General features: G+C 35.2%; 2 protein-coding genes across 3 annotated transcripts; one reads left to right on the top strand and one right to left on the bottom strand.

The window, feature by feature from the left end:
• Window positions 1-1,171: 1,171 nt before the first annotated feature.
• LOC107827338 (zinc finger protein CONSTANS-LIKE 13) lies at window positions 1,172-5,756 on the top strand. The gene is made up of 4 exons (XM_016654437.2): window positions 1,172-1,936; window positions 3,109-3,312; window positions 4,131-4,405; window positions 5,288-5,756. Exons 1-4 carry the CDS (start codon window positions 1,391-1,393, stop codon window positions 5,382-5,384), a joined length of 1,122 nt encoding a protein of 373 aa, XP_016509923.1. The 5' UTR covers window positions 1,172-1,390; the 3' UTR covers window positions 5,385-5,756.
• A 2,344-nt stretch (window positions 5,757-8,100) lies between these two features.
• On the bottom strand, window positions 8,101-9,816 carry LOC107827337 (CASP-like protein 1E2). Of its 2 annotated transcripts, none has more exons than XM_016654434.2 (3): window positions 9,770-9,816; window positions 9,256-9,669; window positions 8,101-8,590 (listed from the first exon to the last, which is right to left on the bottom strand). In XM_016654434.2, exons 1-3 carry the CDS (start codon window positions 9,799-9,801, stop codon window positions 8,230-8,232), a joined length of 807 nt encoding a protein of 268 aa, XP_016509920.1. In that variant the 5' UTR covers window positions 9,802-9,816; the 3' UTR covers window positions 8,101-8,229. The 2 variants fall into 2 exon arrangements, with proteins under 2 accessions (XP_016509920.1, XP_016509921.1); XM_016654435.2 differs by having other exon boundaries at window positions 9,256-9,565; window positions 9,770-9,787.
• Window positions 9,817-16,053: the final 6,237 nt, after the last annotated feature.

Genomic DNA, 16,053 nt, shown 5'->3' with positions numbered 1-16,053 from the left:
GAGCAGAAGTGGAGCCAGCTGAATTTCAAGCGCTAATAATTGAGTTATAAATTTAATATTTTTATATATTTAATAAATTTATTGATATAATTTTTTTAACTCGTAATTCGGTTTATGCCTCGCCCTTATGCGTAAACACATTTGGGGGTGTGTTTGGTATGAAGCAAAATATTTTTCATGAAATTATTTTTTCTAGAAAATATTTTCATGGAAAATGCGTGATTTTATCACTTATTTTTCCTTGTTTGTTTAGTGAGTGAAAAACTTTTTCTGGAAAATATTTTCTAGTGTTTAGTTAGAGAGTAGAAAATATTTTTTTAGGAAAATAAATCTTTATGCTACTCTCTTCGTCCCTTTCCCCCCAAGTCTCCATGTTATCCTGTACTCCCCCCCTCAATACCTAATATTTTCAGGACTCTATTTTCTTCAAGAATTTAACTATTTTTCTTAAAATTCACACAAATCCAAAGGAACTAATGTGCTGCTTTACTTTTTTACACAAAAATAATGTTGAAATTCGCTCCATAACTAAAGAGAAAATACTCTTTTTTTATTGAAAAAGAAAGTACTATTTATACAACATGAATAAAGTACTCATTTTGCTGAAACAAAAGAAAATATTTTTTTACATCATAAAAGAAAATACTATTTTTGTTGAAATGAAAGAAAATACTTTTTATTCTTTTGTTGAAATGAAAGAAAATATTTTTTACTACATCATTTTGTTGCAATGAAAGAAAATACGTTTCACTACATCATTTTATTGAAATGAAGGAAAATATTTTTTCTACATCATGAAAAGAAAGGTCTTTTTTTTGTTAAAGTAAACAAATATTTTTTTATATCATAAAAAGAAAGTACTTATTTGTTGAAATAAAAAAAATATTTTATTTATAATATAAAAAAAAATACTATTAATAATATTTCTTTTTTGGGTAAAAGTAGGGGTGGAGGTGAGTTAGTGGGGATGAAAAATAGATTGGGAAAGATTGAAAAAAATAATTAAAAAATATTTTTCTCTAATTAAAAAATAATAAATTCATTAAAAAAATATTTTTCAAAATATTTAAACAACCAAAATACCTCGTTGTCAGTCCAACGCATCGGGAGATATAAACAAACAATGAAAAGTATAAAAGTGCTACAAGCTTCGGAAGATATCTTCCTGGACCCAACCACCCTTGTGAAAAACGATAAGATTCTTGTGCCTAACAACCACTCTGTTCTTTCCACAACCACTGCTTTGCCTAAATAAGAAATACTACTTTCTCATCTTCCAATAAACTCCTTCCATCTCTACACCAAATTGTATCTTCTTTACAATTAAATAATCATATCATATTTCATCACTAACACACACACACACACAAAGTGTACTGCACCAACAGACATGACTGAACTGAAAGAGGATCAAGAAGATCAGAATCAGCAGCCACAAAAGCGGCTCTGTGATTTTTGTGGTGAAAATACTGCACTTTTGTACTGCAGAGCAGATTCTGCTAAGCTTTGTTTTAGCTGTGACCGTGAAGTTCATTCCACTAATCAGCTTTTCACTAAGCATACACGTTGGTTACTCTGTGATTCTTGTGATTCATCTCCAGCTTCTATTTTGTGTTGTACGGACAGTTGTGTTTTCTGTCAGAACTGTGATTGGGAATCTCATAATCTGTCTCTTTCACCTGCTCATGAAAGGAGGCCACTTGAAGGTTTTACTGGGTGTCCTTCTGTATCTGAATTGTTGTCCATTCTTGGATTTGAAGATTTGGGGAAGAAAGCTCTTTTGTATGGTGACTCTGTTACTTCAGATGGAGGAGGCTATGGCTTTTCTGATTGGCTTGTTTGGGATACTCCTTCTGTTGTTAGTCTTGATGATTTGATTGCTCCTAATGATTCTGGACATAATTTTCAAGCTATTGGGGTTCCTCCTCTGCCCAAGGTTCTTACTTTTCACAAACCCTTTTAGCTCCTTTTTCTTTATAGTGAGAAATCACCTTGTCTATCCTTATAGAGTTTAGTATTTTGCTTTTATTCTTGCAAGTGTTTTTCTTGGCTGGTATATCATTTGGTGTCTACTGGGGTGAATATCTGTTTTATCTTGCTCCTTATACACCATATTTTACAGGATTATAAATAAGAGTTTACCAAAGTCTAAATATTTTTTACTCTATGAGGTTACTACAAAGGCGGAACCAAAATTTTGAATTTATGGGTTTCAAATTTTAGGAAAAGCAACTTAAAGGGGTTCTGGATAAATTATTTATACATTAAGTGAATATTTTAGCATAAATATAAGGATCTAAGCCAAAGCTACCAATTCTATTGAACCATAAGTGGAGAGCAAGTTACTGTATAGGTATTTATTTATAGAATTAAGATCTGGAATAGTAACCTAGACAATAAGGAGTGTAGATTAAAATATAGTGATAGAATAAAAATTCTCGATATTATGGTGTAAGTAAGTTAAAGATCCTTGTATTAATAGTTCCATTGACTAAATACTTAATTATTTTCCTTACAACGGTACTATTCTGAGTCATTTTGCACACAACTCTTGACTATTCCAACCCAAAACCTGTAGTATATTTTTAAGCTAATAAAATAGATACCCTTTTTTACGAAATAAATAAATAGCCTTACCGCTTGTTTGGATGGTTGTTACCTATTGTATTGTATTGTATTGTTACTTTAAATACAATATTTGTTTTGATTGTTACTTAAATTTTATTGTATGGTATAGTTAAATCCATCATTACGTAACAACGAAAAGTGTCACTTTACGTAACAACAGTTTTTTTTTCTCATCTTGCCTTTCCTTATTATTAAATAATCATATTTTATCATTTACCATACTTTTTTATATAATAATTCTACTCTGTATCCTATTTTTCCTTAGTAATATTGCAAGTTTATTTTTTATATTGTTAGTGCGTGACATCATGAAAGATACAATCTATCCAAACGTTGTGTTCATAAAATAATATAATATAATGCAGTACAATACGATACAATATATTATGAAACGATATGTAACAACAAACCAAACAAGCTTAGCGGAGAGAAAAACTGCTGAATGATATCTTCTTTTATTTATTTGTTTTTCAAAATCAGAACCGAAATGCTGCATGTGGGAAACACAAGGAAGAAATACTTTGTCAGCTTCGTGAACTATCGAAGTTGGAACCAAATTCTAGTGATGATCAAGATGATATTGTAGCATTTCAGTTCATGGAACCTGCCCAAAATCGTCAATTGGGATTTAAAGGTTCAGGATTTATGCAGAATTCAGAGCACGCTGTAGTTCCTTCATCTGAGGTAAACCTTCTTTTACCTAACCACAATTTCTTTTTCTTTCTCTAGTTAAGGCCATTTCATTTTCTGATAGTCCTGTTACTTGGCATAGTTCAACTTTACTGGAAGGGGTTTGAGGAAAGTTCATTTTTTATACCAAAAGTTGTATCTGCAACTTGGCTGTTAAGTTTCTTACTTTGTTTGTAATGTGATCTCAACATTGCTCAAAGGGAAATGAGAAATATTTTACTTTTTGCCAAAAGTACTGAAGAGCATTCCTATATTTTTCCTTATTTTTAATATTTTAGTTGATAGGTGCATTTCTTCTTGTGTTATGGCTCAGTGACTAGCCATTATGTGGTGGCAAGTTTTTGCTACCATTAGATTATCCATTGTATCAGGTCTGTTTAAGCTTAGATGGAGTTGATTCTTGTCTTGCGTTATGTGAAGTGTGTGTTCCAAGCACTTCCCCTTGAGCAGTTTTGAGATTTAGTATGTTTCCCTACCTATTTCAAGGCAATGAAAAGCACATTGCATTGAACTTTAGTTGTTAAGGAACATCTCACCACCCAAGGGCTAGTTAAATTTCTAGTTGCAAGCTTTTAATTAATTTTCCACCTAATTTCCCAAAAGTGTTATGCTTATTTTACATGTATAGAATTTTTGTATATCTGGAGTGGGGCACGTTTAAGTACTATGCTGCTTTAGAATCACTGAAGTTGGATCTGTCCTATAAACAGTAAAGATTATCATTACTGTATTAGCTTTGTGGACACAATTACAAAGAGGAATTGCTATGGTTGCTGTGGCGAACATAACGTAATCTTGGTCCTTGCCTGCAGGGAAGTGCCTTTAATTGGTGCAGTGATACTGGCAAATTCACAGATCAAGGCTTTTCTTCTTCTTTAGCAGATTGCTTCATTGAGACAAAGTGTTTACTTCCCGACAGAGATTCCGATGTTGGTGATGCTTCTGGGGGAGCAAATGAAGAACAATCTCATAATCCTCCCATTGCCGATACATTCCAAATGGTACCTAAAGTTGCTCATCGTGAGTTAAACAGCCAAGAAAGAGAAACTGCTGTCTCACGGTACAAGGAGAAAAAGAAAACAAGGAGGTATAGACACTTGCTTTTTCATTCTGTGTTTAGTCCTTTCAAGTTTCAAGTCTGTGGTGTATCAGTGTATAAGCCTCCTGTGATATTCAAGTCTAAATTTTCTAAATTGTTTATTGCTATCTTTTAAATGTTTTGAATCTTAGGTGTTAGCTTACTGGGTAAGGGTTATTTGCACCTGATATGTTCTGTTTAAACTGTTAGAGTTCCGGTCCAACAAATAGGCAAGACACACTTATATACCTGAAATATATAATTTGTTTGTGGTTGTTTGTTCCTGATGTAACACTCGGCACCTCTCATCGAATGGCTATAGTTCCTTTCCAAATTACAGTACTATAGCTTCATCGGAGCCATTCACAACATTATAGGATGGACGATTTGGTGGCACATAATGTTATATATCTGGTTAACTCTTCAGATAATCTTAATTACCAATTTATCCTCAGAGAACAAGTAATGAAGAAGAAAAGTGGCAATCTGCAAAGGAGCAGAAAGTTATCGAAAAAGGCTACTAAGCTTGTTTGACACTTCGAAATTAATTGTGAATAAATGTTTATAAATCCTTTACTCAACAAGTTCCTGATAATGTTTATAAATCCAATTAATACCAATCCAAATCACATAGCCCATTTAGCTGTCTTCTTATGCCTTCTTCATATCAACTGTTAGAGCACATCCAAGCACGCTTTCTGTATGACAATATAAAACTCAACCTTGCATCAAAAGTATGATTTACCTACAATCCTGTTGTTCAAAAAGTCAAAATAGGAGATGCTTTATCCAGGGCTTTTAAAACATTATGGACCAGTTATTGCTCATTCTGTCTTGATTGTGTTGTCCTTTATTAACTATCATGTTTCTTGACTGAGATGTTTTCATCAGATATGAGAAGCACATTAGGTACGTGTCGAGGAAGGTTCGGGCAGAAAGTAGGACAAGAATCAAGGGGCGTTTTGCCAAGATGGACATGCATCAGTAATGTCAAAGGTTCTTTTTCCAAATAAGGTTGCGGAAGCAAACAATCCAGGACATTCTGCTGGATCATTGGTATACCGTAATGAAGGTTTTGTTAGTTTGTTTCTGTGGCATTGTTCAAATCTTTTATCAGTTCTCCGCTTCTATAGAGGCAAAAGGGAATCCTTTCTTTCAGCATGTACCTGTAGTAATTTGTAAAGATAAAAGTTGATAAGTCATGTAGCTAGCTGTGTTAATAGAAGAAAGAGATGAGAGTGAGATTTAGTATAGATGTTTTATCTATAGCTTTCTGTGGTATGTAGGCTTTTACTGCTCAGCTCATACCTCATTGACACATCTAATCAAATTAGTCCACTTCTGCATTCTGTGTTTTTAACAGCTGGTTCATATCTTTTTTGGAAATTCTTTTGTTAGTTCCATTTAAACAATTAGACTGGATTGTACTGACCTTTTTTTCGCATGTGTGAGCGTGATGAGTAGAAACTTGCGATTGTTTTCTTCCCGTTCTAGTCATTTACTCATTGATATGGTGGAATTTCAATTATATCTGACTCTTGAGCAGGGGCGGAGCTAGGTGGGTGGAACTTTCAGGCGGATCCAGGATTCGAAGGTTGCGGGTGTCACCATGTTATGCATACAATATACATGTCAGTAGCTACAAAGACAGATTAGGAATAATGGGTCGGTTCAGTTAGTTTTTGGTTAATTTGAATAGGCCTTTCATTCACAAAGCAAATAAGTTCGATTTTAGTTCAAATTTTTAACGTTTAATTTAAACACATTCTAAATAAAAATGCAAAAGAAAAATAACATTTCATGAAAGAGCGCCTCCAATATAAATATTTGCTTAAGAAGTACCTTAACTGCACTATATATTCTTTGTTAGACTAGATTAATTTACTTGTATTGTTCTTTGTTTATTTTTCCATCTTAATTGTTGAGTTATATGACAATTATTTTCAAAGAAAAACCTTCAACATTCAACTTATGATATTCGACTCAAAACTATTATCAATCAAGCCATTTAATTTATTTTCAAAACCCAATAGAAGATATTGCTCAAATTATATTCCAATATATAAATTAATATTGTTTCATTAAAAATAAAAAAATTATATGCTAATTAAAATCAATTCAAATTACCTATAGAAAATAATTGTTCATAAAGTAAGGTATAATGAAAGAAATAAAATGAGTACTGAAAGTTAAGAAAATGAAGAAGAGAGGCTTAACAAGTAATAAAAGGAGGGAAAGAATCGAAAAAAAAGGAAAAGATGTGACGCCCTAGGGCTCAACTGAAAATGAAAGAAATCGTAGTAAGTAGAAAAGAGGAAAAATCGAAGGAGCTGCTCCAACAAGGAATCGAACTTGCATTCATGAGGCCAAAGAAAGCCTTCAAAGGGAAGGCTGAACCAATGGCACCCACTTCCACTTTGTGACTTTTGGGTGCCACTCTATCCATTTATACGTTTCTTCACAGAGATATTATGTACATAGTAAGAATTTTAACGAAGCAAGCGGGTGCCGTAGTACCCCTACCTCATAAGGTAGATTCGCCCCTGGGTGGAAGGGATTTCAGTCGAACCCCCTTCGCTCGAAAAAGTTATACTGTATATAAGGTTAATTTTTTTTTTTATGTATATTTATTAAATGTTGAATCCTCTTAGCTTCTTTACGTATTTATTTTTTGAATTTCCTTGGTGAAAATCCTGCTTTCGCCACTATTCTTGAGGCAGGTTGATAAAAAGTTCTGCTGGTTTATGTGCTTCTTTGCACCAATATTAACCTCTTCACTGCCTCCTCTTTCCCTTTTACAACTCATAAACACTTATCTTTCTTGTTTGTGTTAAGTAAATGGACTTTGAGCTGAACTCGACTCTAAAAACTAGTTAGTGTAGCACGGGTCCCACATAGGGAAACACAATAACAGCGATGAATATTAGCTCTCATATTATGTTAAGAAAATGGACGTTATAGGACATAAAATGAGACAACCCATATGACGTGGCTCTCATATTAATGTGGGACAGTTTAATATTTATGTTCTTGCTCTGCAACTATGCCATGTTGAGCATATCATTTCCGGATGCATATTTTTGGTTATTGCTATTCAATAGCAGGAAGTCTAGCTTCAGATCCATCTCTCCAGGATATGAACAAAATATGATGTTAGGTGAACTGATAATGCTAGAAAGAATTTCAACCTATTTTAATAAGAGATACGAGTGCTGAGTACATGATATAATAATCAACTTACATTATTCAGAAGGACGAGAATTGCTTCAACATCATGACTAACTTATAAAGATAGGTATAAAGATTTTTTCTGGTATCAAAGCAATTTAAGTTATTTGTAGTGCTCTTGATTAAGAAGAGGAACCTTGGAGCAACGGTAAAATTGTGTTCGTGTGATTTATAGGTCAAGGGTTCGAGCCGTAGAAACAACCAATAATATTTGCATCAGATTAGGCTGTCTACATTATACCCCTTGGAGTGATGCGGAATGTTTTGTGCACCGGACTGCCCCTCAGATTGATCAAAAGCCAGTGCCTTGCCTTATTAGGCAGGGGTTTGCCGACGTTGCTGACAATATTTGTGAAATTCGGTTTGGTAGTAATTCCATTAATTAATGGTAGGTGCATTAGTGTAGTTCATTAGATCAGCTAGTGAGCTTTTTCAAACTGCAATGTACTGGCTATGTAGCCTACAAATATTGCTGATAAATAACACATAAATAGAACGACCATGAGTACAAGCTGCTGCTGTTACGAACAAATTCGAGGGCCATCATATAGCTCTTTTGGACTTATAAATGCAACAAACACCCTTTTATCTTTCGGCCTAAACACTTAATAATTTAGAGAAGCTGTTCTGTGAAGATTCAAAGGGAGGAGCAACACAAGGCAAAGAAAGAAGAAAGAACCGAGCATAGACATAACAAGAGCAGCTCCCCCTTGGATGCAATATCTCTTGAAAGCGTAACAAACCTTGTGCCAATGCGTATGAGAGTTGCCATTCAGAGCAATGACTCCAATTGCAGCTGAAGCCCCGTTGGCCGAGAAGAGCAGCGCCACCATTGTGAGGTCTAGAGCAATAACAAGCATTGAAGAGCATGTCCAATTTCTTCTACTTCCACCCATATTTAGAGCTGGAAACGCCATAGATGTTGCTGCATATGCACATGCTATTGCATTCACTACCACAAAGTACCTGTCGTTAATCCATACAAAACGTTTAACTTCTACACACTGACAGTGCAAATAATACTTTTATACAAGTCCCAAACTAAGAGAAATTAAAGCTCTAAGGAAGAACCCTAGAGCAACAAATTGGAAATGTATTCCAAAAGATCTTTTCTTTAACGTACTGTGGCGCCTATGAAAGTTACAACGTAACATAGACATCAAAAGGAAGGTTATTACATGGAAAATTACTTAAGTGATTAGAGCGATGTCCCCTTGCTTTAGATAGAATTGACTTCTACCTAGCAAGGAATTAACAATGACTGATTCATCGATTGATTGAATAATGTCAGCAACATAAGTGTTAACCTGATCAAAGGCACTCGTTGCTTTTTACAAGTAACAAAATAATTATATACTAGTGATCATATTTTATTCAGATAATGCCACAGCGAGGAATTCAGAAATTTTGGAAGCTTAATATGCTCAAAAGATGCCTAAAGATATTGTAAACTATGTCAAATAAAAGACAACTACTGAATAATTATCCATAATAAGACAATTTCCCTGCTAGGTTTAAAGTATGAGGATACTACAAAAATCATTTATGTAGTGAGTGCTGTACACATAATAAGTTGAACTCATATTGCAGATGACTTTGTATAGTATTATATGCTAGAATAATTCGCTTACACAGTGGAAGACATATAATTCCATTTGGCAGTTAGAGTAAGGTGCAAAGGAGGTAAGCCGTCTACGAGAGTTATGGGAACATCCTGAGTATCTTTGTTGGTGCCAGCCACAATAGCCGCTACTAGAGTGAAAATTAGGCCCATCATTCTCAAAACCATTTCATAGCTTCTACAACTATTTTTTGGCTCAGAACCTTTAATATCAGCCCCATTATTTAACTCCAGTGTCTTCATTTTCTTGATCTCCTCGCTGCACCCATCAAGTTCTCCTCCATTTGTATCCATCATATATAATGTTGCAATTCTGAATTCTTGATAATAAAGATAGAGGGACAGCGTTGAGTATAATATATAGACGAAAGTACATAACAAATATCTCACGGAGCAGCTAGCGACAGGTGGTTGCGTGCAGATACTGTAAGTGAATAGAGGAGTAAATAGAGATCTGTAGCAGTACTAGTGCTGCACCAGAGAAATGAATTATAATGGGATAAATGAGGTAGTTGTCTACTTACCCTGTAGCGTCGGTTGGCGGGTAGTGTTGCATTCAATTCAATCAACCAAGTTTTATTCTCAAACTATAGTTGATTTCAGTGTGGATGAGAAGGAGAAGAGAGAGCAAGTTGTGCGTTACTATTAATCTTTAGACTGTTTAAAATTTAAATAAGTTTCATATATATGACTGCTGAAAGTGTCTTTTCATACAGTTTTGTATGTTCTACATTATATACGTACGCTATTAGAATTTCTTTTATCTTCTGAAATTTTCACTTCTTATTTTTGCGGAACCTGAATTTCAACCGAGAAGAATTTTCATAAACCACTATAATTTAGAGCTTAGTAACTATAATTTATCTAATTACCATCCATAATTATTATTTAATTGCTATTAATTTGTATCACTTGTATTCAAACGCGCAACAAATATAACATGTGTCAATTGTATTCATTCGCGCAACGAATACAATGTGTATCAACTGTATTTATTCGTGCAATGAATACAATATGTATCAATTGTATAACCAAGGTGAAATACAAGGGTGTATACAAAGGATACAACTTATCGCTTGTACTTGTTCGCGCAACGAATACAACTAAGGCGAAATACAGAAAAATAAAATGTTCTTGTTGAGAGTCGAACTCAAGACCTCCGCTAACTAAGCGGACGCTCTAACAAATTGAGCTATGAGAGCTTCTTGCCCTCTTATTTCAGTCCAAAACAATAATCTCTTATTTTATGAATTTGCTATAAAATTTCGAATATAGTTACGAATGGTAAATTTGCTGAAAGTATAGCTACGAATGATAAATACAATATAAATATTTAATGTGTCGCGTAATTTTCCCAAATTCCAAAGGATCTTTGTCACGATTCTGGAAAGCAAATTCCTTAGGACAGCTATGCAAATATAGTGCATGCTTAATTAGATCAGAGCACGGCCTAATGCATATTCATTACTAGGAAAATTCCTTATAATTTGGGTAATTTGACACGAGCGATCAACAATAAATTCTCTTTCTTTATTCAGATTTTGGAGCAGCTACAATTGTAGATGAAGTGGGGCTTTTGCATTCAATGAAACATCAATTATTTGGACATACAAAATTTTAACAAGGAAAATAATGCACGTTATCTTGTGCTGGTTGTTCATTGCATTAAATTCTCCATACACGACCAGCTAGCTCAAGTTGCAGAGAACTGTTTTATCGAGATATTAATGGATGCATGCCTTGTTGTACAAACAGGAAAACTCCATGTGGATCCCTTTGGAAGTTCTTGTCTTCCTTTGCAACATCTCGGCTGGATGCCTTTCTAGTTTCGTTATGTACACATCAACAACAACAGATCAAAGAGTTTCTTTGCTAATTTTATATTTACGCCAAATCAATTAATACAAAAAATATATCCTATATGTAAACTTAACTAATTAACCATGATTAAGTCACTCTCATCACTTTAATTGCAACTCGTAATGTTTATTTGGTCTAAGATAAATATCAGATGCGGATAAATATATCCCTTATTGTCATGTCCCCAAAAACATTTTCATGCAATTAGGGATTGGTGTTTAGCCCAAAAATAGTTTTTGTGGTCAAAATCAATATTAAAGAAAATCGAATTTCTAATAACCAAATTTACTTCACTTTATCAAAAATGCGAGAATAAAATAATCAATTGAATGATAAATGAAGAAAAGAAAACTTATTGTTAATCGCTGATTTCTCCCAGAATCATGGATTGGAATCTTCAATCAAGTAAAAGTAAAAGATTGATTGCTTATAATTGAGAATATTCACACAATCAAATAAGGTAAGGGTCCTTATATTTATATATACATGGCTTTAACAGTTCCTTTACTTAATTCTCACCCGTTACTAACATTAACTGCATTAATTGCCCGCTACTAAATCTACTCGTAACAATTATGGTAATAATAGGTGACCGCACATAATTAGGGTTAATGTCGATTCCCTTTCCATATTTATAACTCATTCATGAATCTACCCCTTTTATGGTCTTCATGCATCTCGTGCTTATTTTTTCTTTCCCAGCTGTCAGGTACGGTATCTTTTTTACGTGCCTCATCTTCTTTCTTTATTGACCCGATATGGATGCCACCTGTCATTATACTATCAATCCACGTGTCATGTCTTTTTTCCGCCAATACAGATAGTCCCCCACACTTTTTAAATATTCTGAATTGAATATTCGGGAAGTGGTAAGCGCATTTATGGCGGGAATATCTTGCTTCCTCTTCCCAACTATCATCATGCTTTCTTCAGAAACGATGAGACATATGTACTTTCCATTTAATGCTTAAAATACGTACCCCGTTATAATTGGCTCTGCAATTTGTAGCATCTTTTTAGGATTTCCTGCGACTGCGTCGGTACGAAGTGATGGTTCCATAATGACGGTTCACAATGACGATTCTTATCTACAAAAACAGTATCACAAACCACTCAAAAATTCCTTCTTCTTCCTTGCGTTCATATTCCATCCCTTCCTGCAATTTTTGCTTTCTTTGTGTTTTCATCATTAAAGATGACTTCCCGTTCTTCAAATCCTTCTCCATCATCAGACCCTCCGCAAAGTAGTTATTGTTGATGAAATTCCTCTTTCTTCTGTCTCAACCAGGAGTAGAAGAGGAGGTAGACTTCGTAGCTTAAGTTCTTTATCTAACCGTAGCTCTGCCCCTGCAAAACCTTCTTCTTCTAGAGCTAGAACTTCAACTACTCCTAGATCTTCCTCTAGAGGGAAAGACCATAATGAACCCTTACAGAAGCCTGATGTGTTTGAAATTATTCCTCGGGATTTTTCTTTTATATCGGACTGTGAAGCTATGAGAAAACAAGTTTCTTTCATAGCACCACTTATCATTATCCTATTTTGATTACTCATGGCCTTCTTCCCTTAGTTCGTCATGAATGTAACTGGAAACCTAATTTCCTTATGGCAGCTCCTAGTGCTGATGATCAAATAACCTCTTATCATGAAGGTTATTCATTTGTTTACACCTACCCTTTTACCTTAGGATTCAAACCACCCATCGACCCAGTAATCATTGAGTTTTGTCATTACTTCAATGTCTGTCTTGGTCAAATAAGTCCAATTATGTGGATGGTAGTAGCTTGCTTTCGTTATTTGTCAAACCTGGTCTCAACTCCTTTTACTTTTCAACACTTATTCCATCTATACTCAACGAAGCTTTTTCGCGAAGGTATTTTTTCCTTGTGGCGATAAGCAAGAGAGTTTTAATCCACCCTGAGGATGATCTCGAACGTGGCTAGTATGCCCGGTTCATGGCTGTTCTCACTCGTGACTTAGTGGGTGACGAAAATATGCCCTTCCCTGAGAAGTGAAATTTTGCACGTGAGTATTTTTCTCTACTTTTTTTACTTCCCACAAGGTTTCAATCTTTCTTAGACATGTTTCTTTTTACTTTTCAGCAATCATGGAAGTTTTCGGAGAACTTCCTGACTTTCATGATTGGGTAGAAAAATGTTGACTGCTGCCCCCATGGAACAAAGATCCTGAAAATTTCTCTCCCAGAAGTTTGTGTGGAAAGTGAAGACCCACGATATTTTATTTTACCATGACTTTATCTTATTGCATTTTTTTTACTCTAACCTTATTTTTTGTTATTTTTAGGATTTTCTGCTCGTGGCACTAGCCCCGCTTCTACTAAGCTTTTTGTTAGCACTGTGCAGGAACAAATTCTGAGCATGTCCTCTTCAAAGAGGAGGAATGCTGAAACTCGTGACTCTGAATAAGAAGAATAAGAAGATGGTGAGATAGCTCTCTGGTGAGGAAGCCAAGTTAGAAGACGCGTGGTTCTTGATGATGAAGCCATTATTCCTCAAGACCTACCTTCAGGCTCCGTGCCTTTCAATCTTGTTGATGAACCGGGAAGTGTCCATTTCGACATATCTGAAGATGAAGATTTTAACCATTCTGGTAATCCCCCCTCAAGTCATTTTGATAGACTCTTCGCCCAAGGATTTGAGGGTGAAGAATATTTTGGCCCTGTTTCTGAAGAACCTCCCCTTGCTAGCCTTCCAATAACCCCCGTTGCTTATGCTATTAATCCTTATATTTCATCTACTACCACACCTGCGGCTGTTTCTGTTACCGCACTTGATGCAATTCTACGTGAAGAAGCGAGCCCTTCTAGTAGGAGAAGAGGTATGAAGCAGGTTTTGATCGAAGTCCCCGATGGTGAGAACTTGTTAAAGAATTCTGGCCGAGATGCGGTGTGGTTTAAACCATTGATCGGCCCCGTGGAGAAAGAAAAACTTGAGTCTCATAACTCTCTAACCTTAATGAATGATGTTATTCATTCTGCCCTTAAGGTATACTTCTCTTCTTATATATTTTCTCTTCTCTTATAAGTTTGTAACCTTCTTTCCTTGTTTTTATGCAGATCAATTTAACAGGTACAGAGCTAATGGGAAGGATTCTTGGACTGGGCAGCAAGTGGAAGAGCTGCGTACAAAGACTGACAACTGGAAGGAACAATTTGAAAGCCTCAAACTCGAAAAAAGGGCTTAGCTGAAGAAAAAGAGGCTCTGGAACAGCAACTCAAAATTACAAATGCTGAATTAGTTGTTTCGAAGGCTTCTTCCAATCAAGTTGAAAAAGACAAGGATAGATTGGAGTCCTCTTTTGCCGAGCAACTTTCGAGGGCTACTGAGGAGATTAGGAGCTTGAAAGAGCTTCTAAAACAGAAAGAGGTGTACGCTGGTGATTTAGTTTAGATTCTCACCCAAGACCAAGAGGATTTTCGTGCCTCTTCTAATAAAATCAAGTTCCTCGAGGGCTCTCTTGAACCTTTGAAGGCATCCTATGAAGTTTCAGAAACTGAGAAAGAAGACTTGAGGGTTGAAATTTAACAAGTGGAAAATGACTATGAAGCTATCAAAGACAAACTAATACTTGATATTAGCTGGGCTTTTCTGAATACCCGTCTTGAGACTTTGACCGAGGCTAACCAGGAGGGTTTTGACCTTGAGGCTGAAGTTGCCAAAGCTAAAGAGGCAATTGAACAAACTCATCAATGTTAAAGTTTCTCAACACCCGAGGACGAAAGTTCCATAGGTGAAGGAGATGGTCACGTAGCTGATCAAGCAGATGCCCAACATTCGTCTTCTCAAGTTGATCCTTCTATCTCTGCTAATGATGCTCCTTAGTTTTTCACTCTTTACCTTAGGAATTTACTTTTGTTGGTGTTGATGAAACATTTTGTTTTTGCTTCAAAGCAGATTTTAGGAAGTGTTTCCTTCCCTGTTTTTGGGATGTTAACATAAATATTGTTTTGTTGCATACCTTATACAATGCCTTTTTGCTCTTTAAGTTCTTGAGCTTTTACTTTCATTCAAAATTCTTTAATATACTGCGTCTTAATATGAACGGGCTTTTTAGAAAAAGAGGGCCCTTTTATATTAACAACACTAATGAAGATGACGTCACATCTTCATATTGGTGCAAAGGTACGAAATATGAAGTAATTTGAAGAAGTTTTATTTGAACTTTCAAACAAATATTAATGTACAACATTTTCATAACTGCTTTCTTTATAGTAGGTTTACAAGTACGGGTACAATTTTCCTGTGACTAAATTTATGGCCTTAACCTAAAAGCTCGTGGGAGTTTTCTGCACGTTCTTCAGCTCGTTACTTCTAATTCTTTATGCGAGCTTGAAAATTTCATATTTTCTTCAAGCTTTTTCCTTTGGCTAAGCTATGGTTTCATGGTGTACATCTTATTTCTTTGTGTACTTCTCCATATGCATAGTCCCCCTAGTGTTTGAGCATTGAAGCATGAAATCTTGAATACTGGATCAGCTCCTTACTTTGGTCCTTTCCCTAAAAAATGAAATATACACAAAACTGAGAGATAACATTTTAGATGATGACTACTTAACCCTTTCCATCAGAATTGTTATAACCTGGACCGGGAATAATCAAGTATTCTACGTGTCTTTCGGGTTTAATGTCACCATATGGTACGGGCTAGCTTTTTGCCTATCATCTAAAATGGTTACTAAAACTTAAATAAACAAAGTAAAAAATGAACCTCTATGATACCGGGCTGTGGGTGTTAGCTTCTTCAGAAGTAATACCTCTTCAAATGGACTGCATTCCAATGAGATAGTAACATATTGCCATCCATAGTTTCCAACTCATAGGCTCTTTTCCAACAATGCCTTTAACTCTATACGGGCCTTCCCAATTCAGACTCAACTTTCCTGTATTTGCCGTCTGTGTTGATCGAAACACTTTTTTAGGACAAAGTCTT

This window comes from Nicotiana tabacum, chromosome 19 (genome assembly GCF_000715075.1).
Source record: "Nicotiana tabacum cultivar K326 chromosome 19, ASM71507v2, whole genome shotgun sequence".
In the NCBI taxonomy this organism is placed as follows: domain Eukaryota; kingdom Viridiplantae; phylum Streptophyta; class Magnoliopsida; order Solanales; family Solanaceae; genus Nicotiana; species Nicotiana tabacum.
This window is presented reverse-complemented; position numbering and strand designations above follow the sequence as displayed.

Bases quoted from the DNA above. Each gene is read 5' to 3' on its own strand.
- LOC107827338 (XM_016654437.2), top strand. From the start codon at position 1,391: ATGACTGAACTGAAAGAGGATCAAGAAGATCAGAATCAGCAGCCACAA. The intron at 1,937-3,108 runs GTTCTTACTTTT...TTTCAAAATCAG, and splicing joins GGGTTCCTCCTCTGCCCAAG to AACCGAAATGCTGCATGTGG. The intron at 4,406-5,287 runs GTATAGACACTT...TGTTTTCATCAG, and splicing joins GAGAAAAAGAAAACAAGGAG to ATATGAGAAGCACATTAGGT.
- LOC107827337 (XM_016654434.2), bottom strand. From the start codon at position 9,801: ATGCAACACTACCCGCCAACCGACGCTACAGG. The intron at 9,670-9,769 runs GTAAGTAGACAA...ATTCACTTACAG, and splicing joins CCGCCAACCGACGCTACAGG to TATCTGCACGCAACCACCTG. The intron at 8,591-9,255 runs GTAAGCGAATTA...GATTAACGACAG, and splicing joins AATTATATGTCTTCCACTGT to GTACTTTGTGGTAGTGAATG.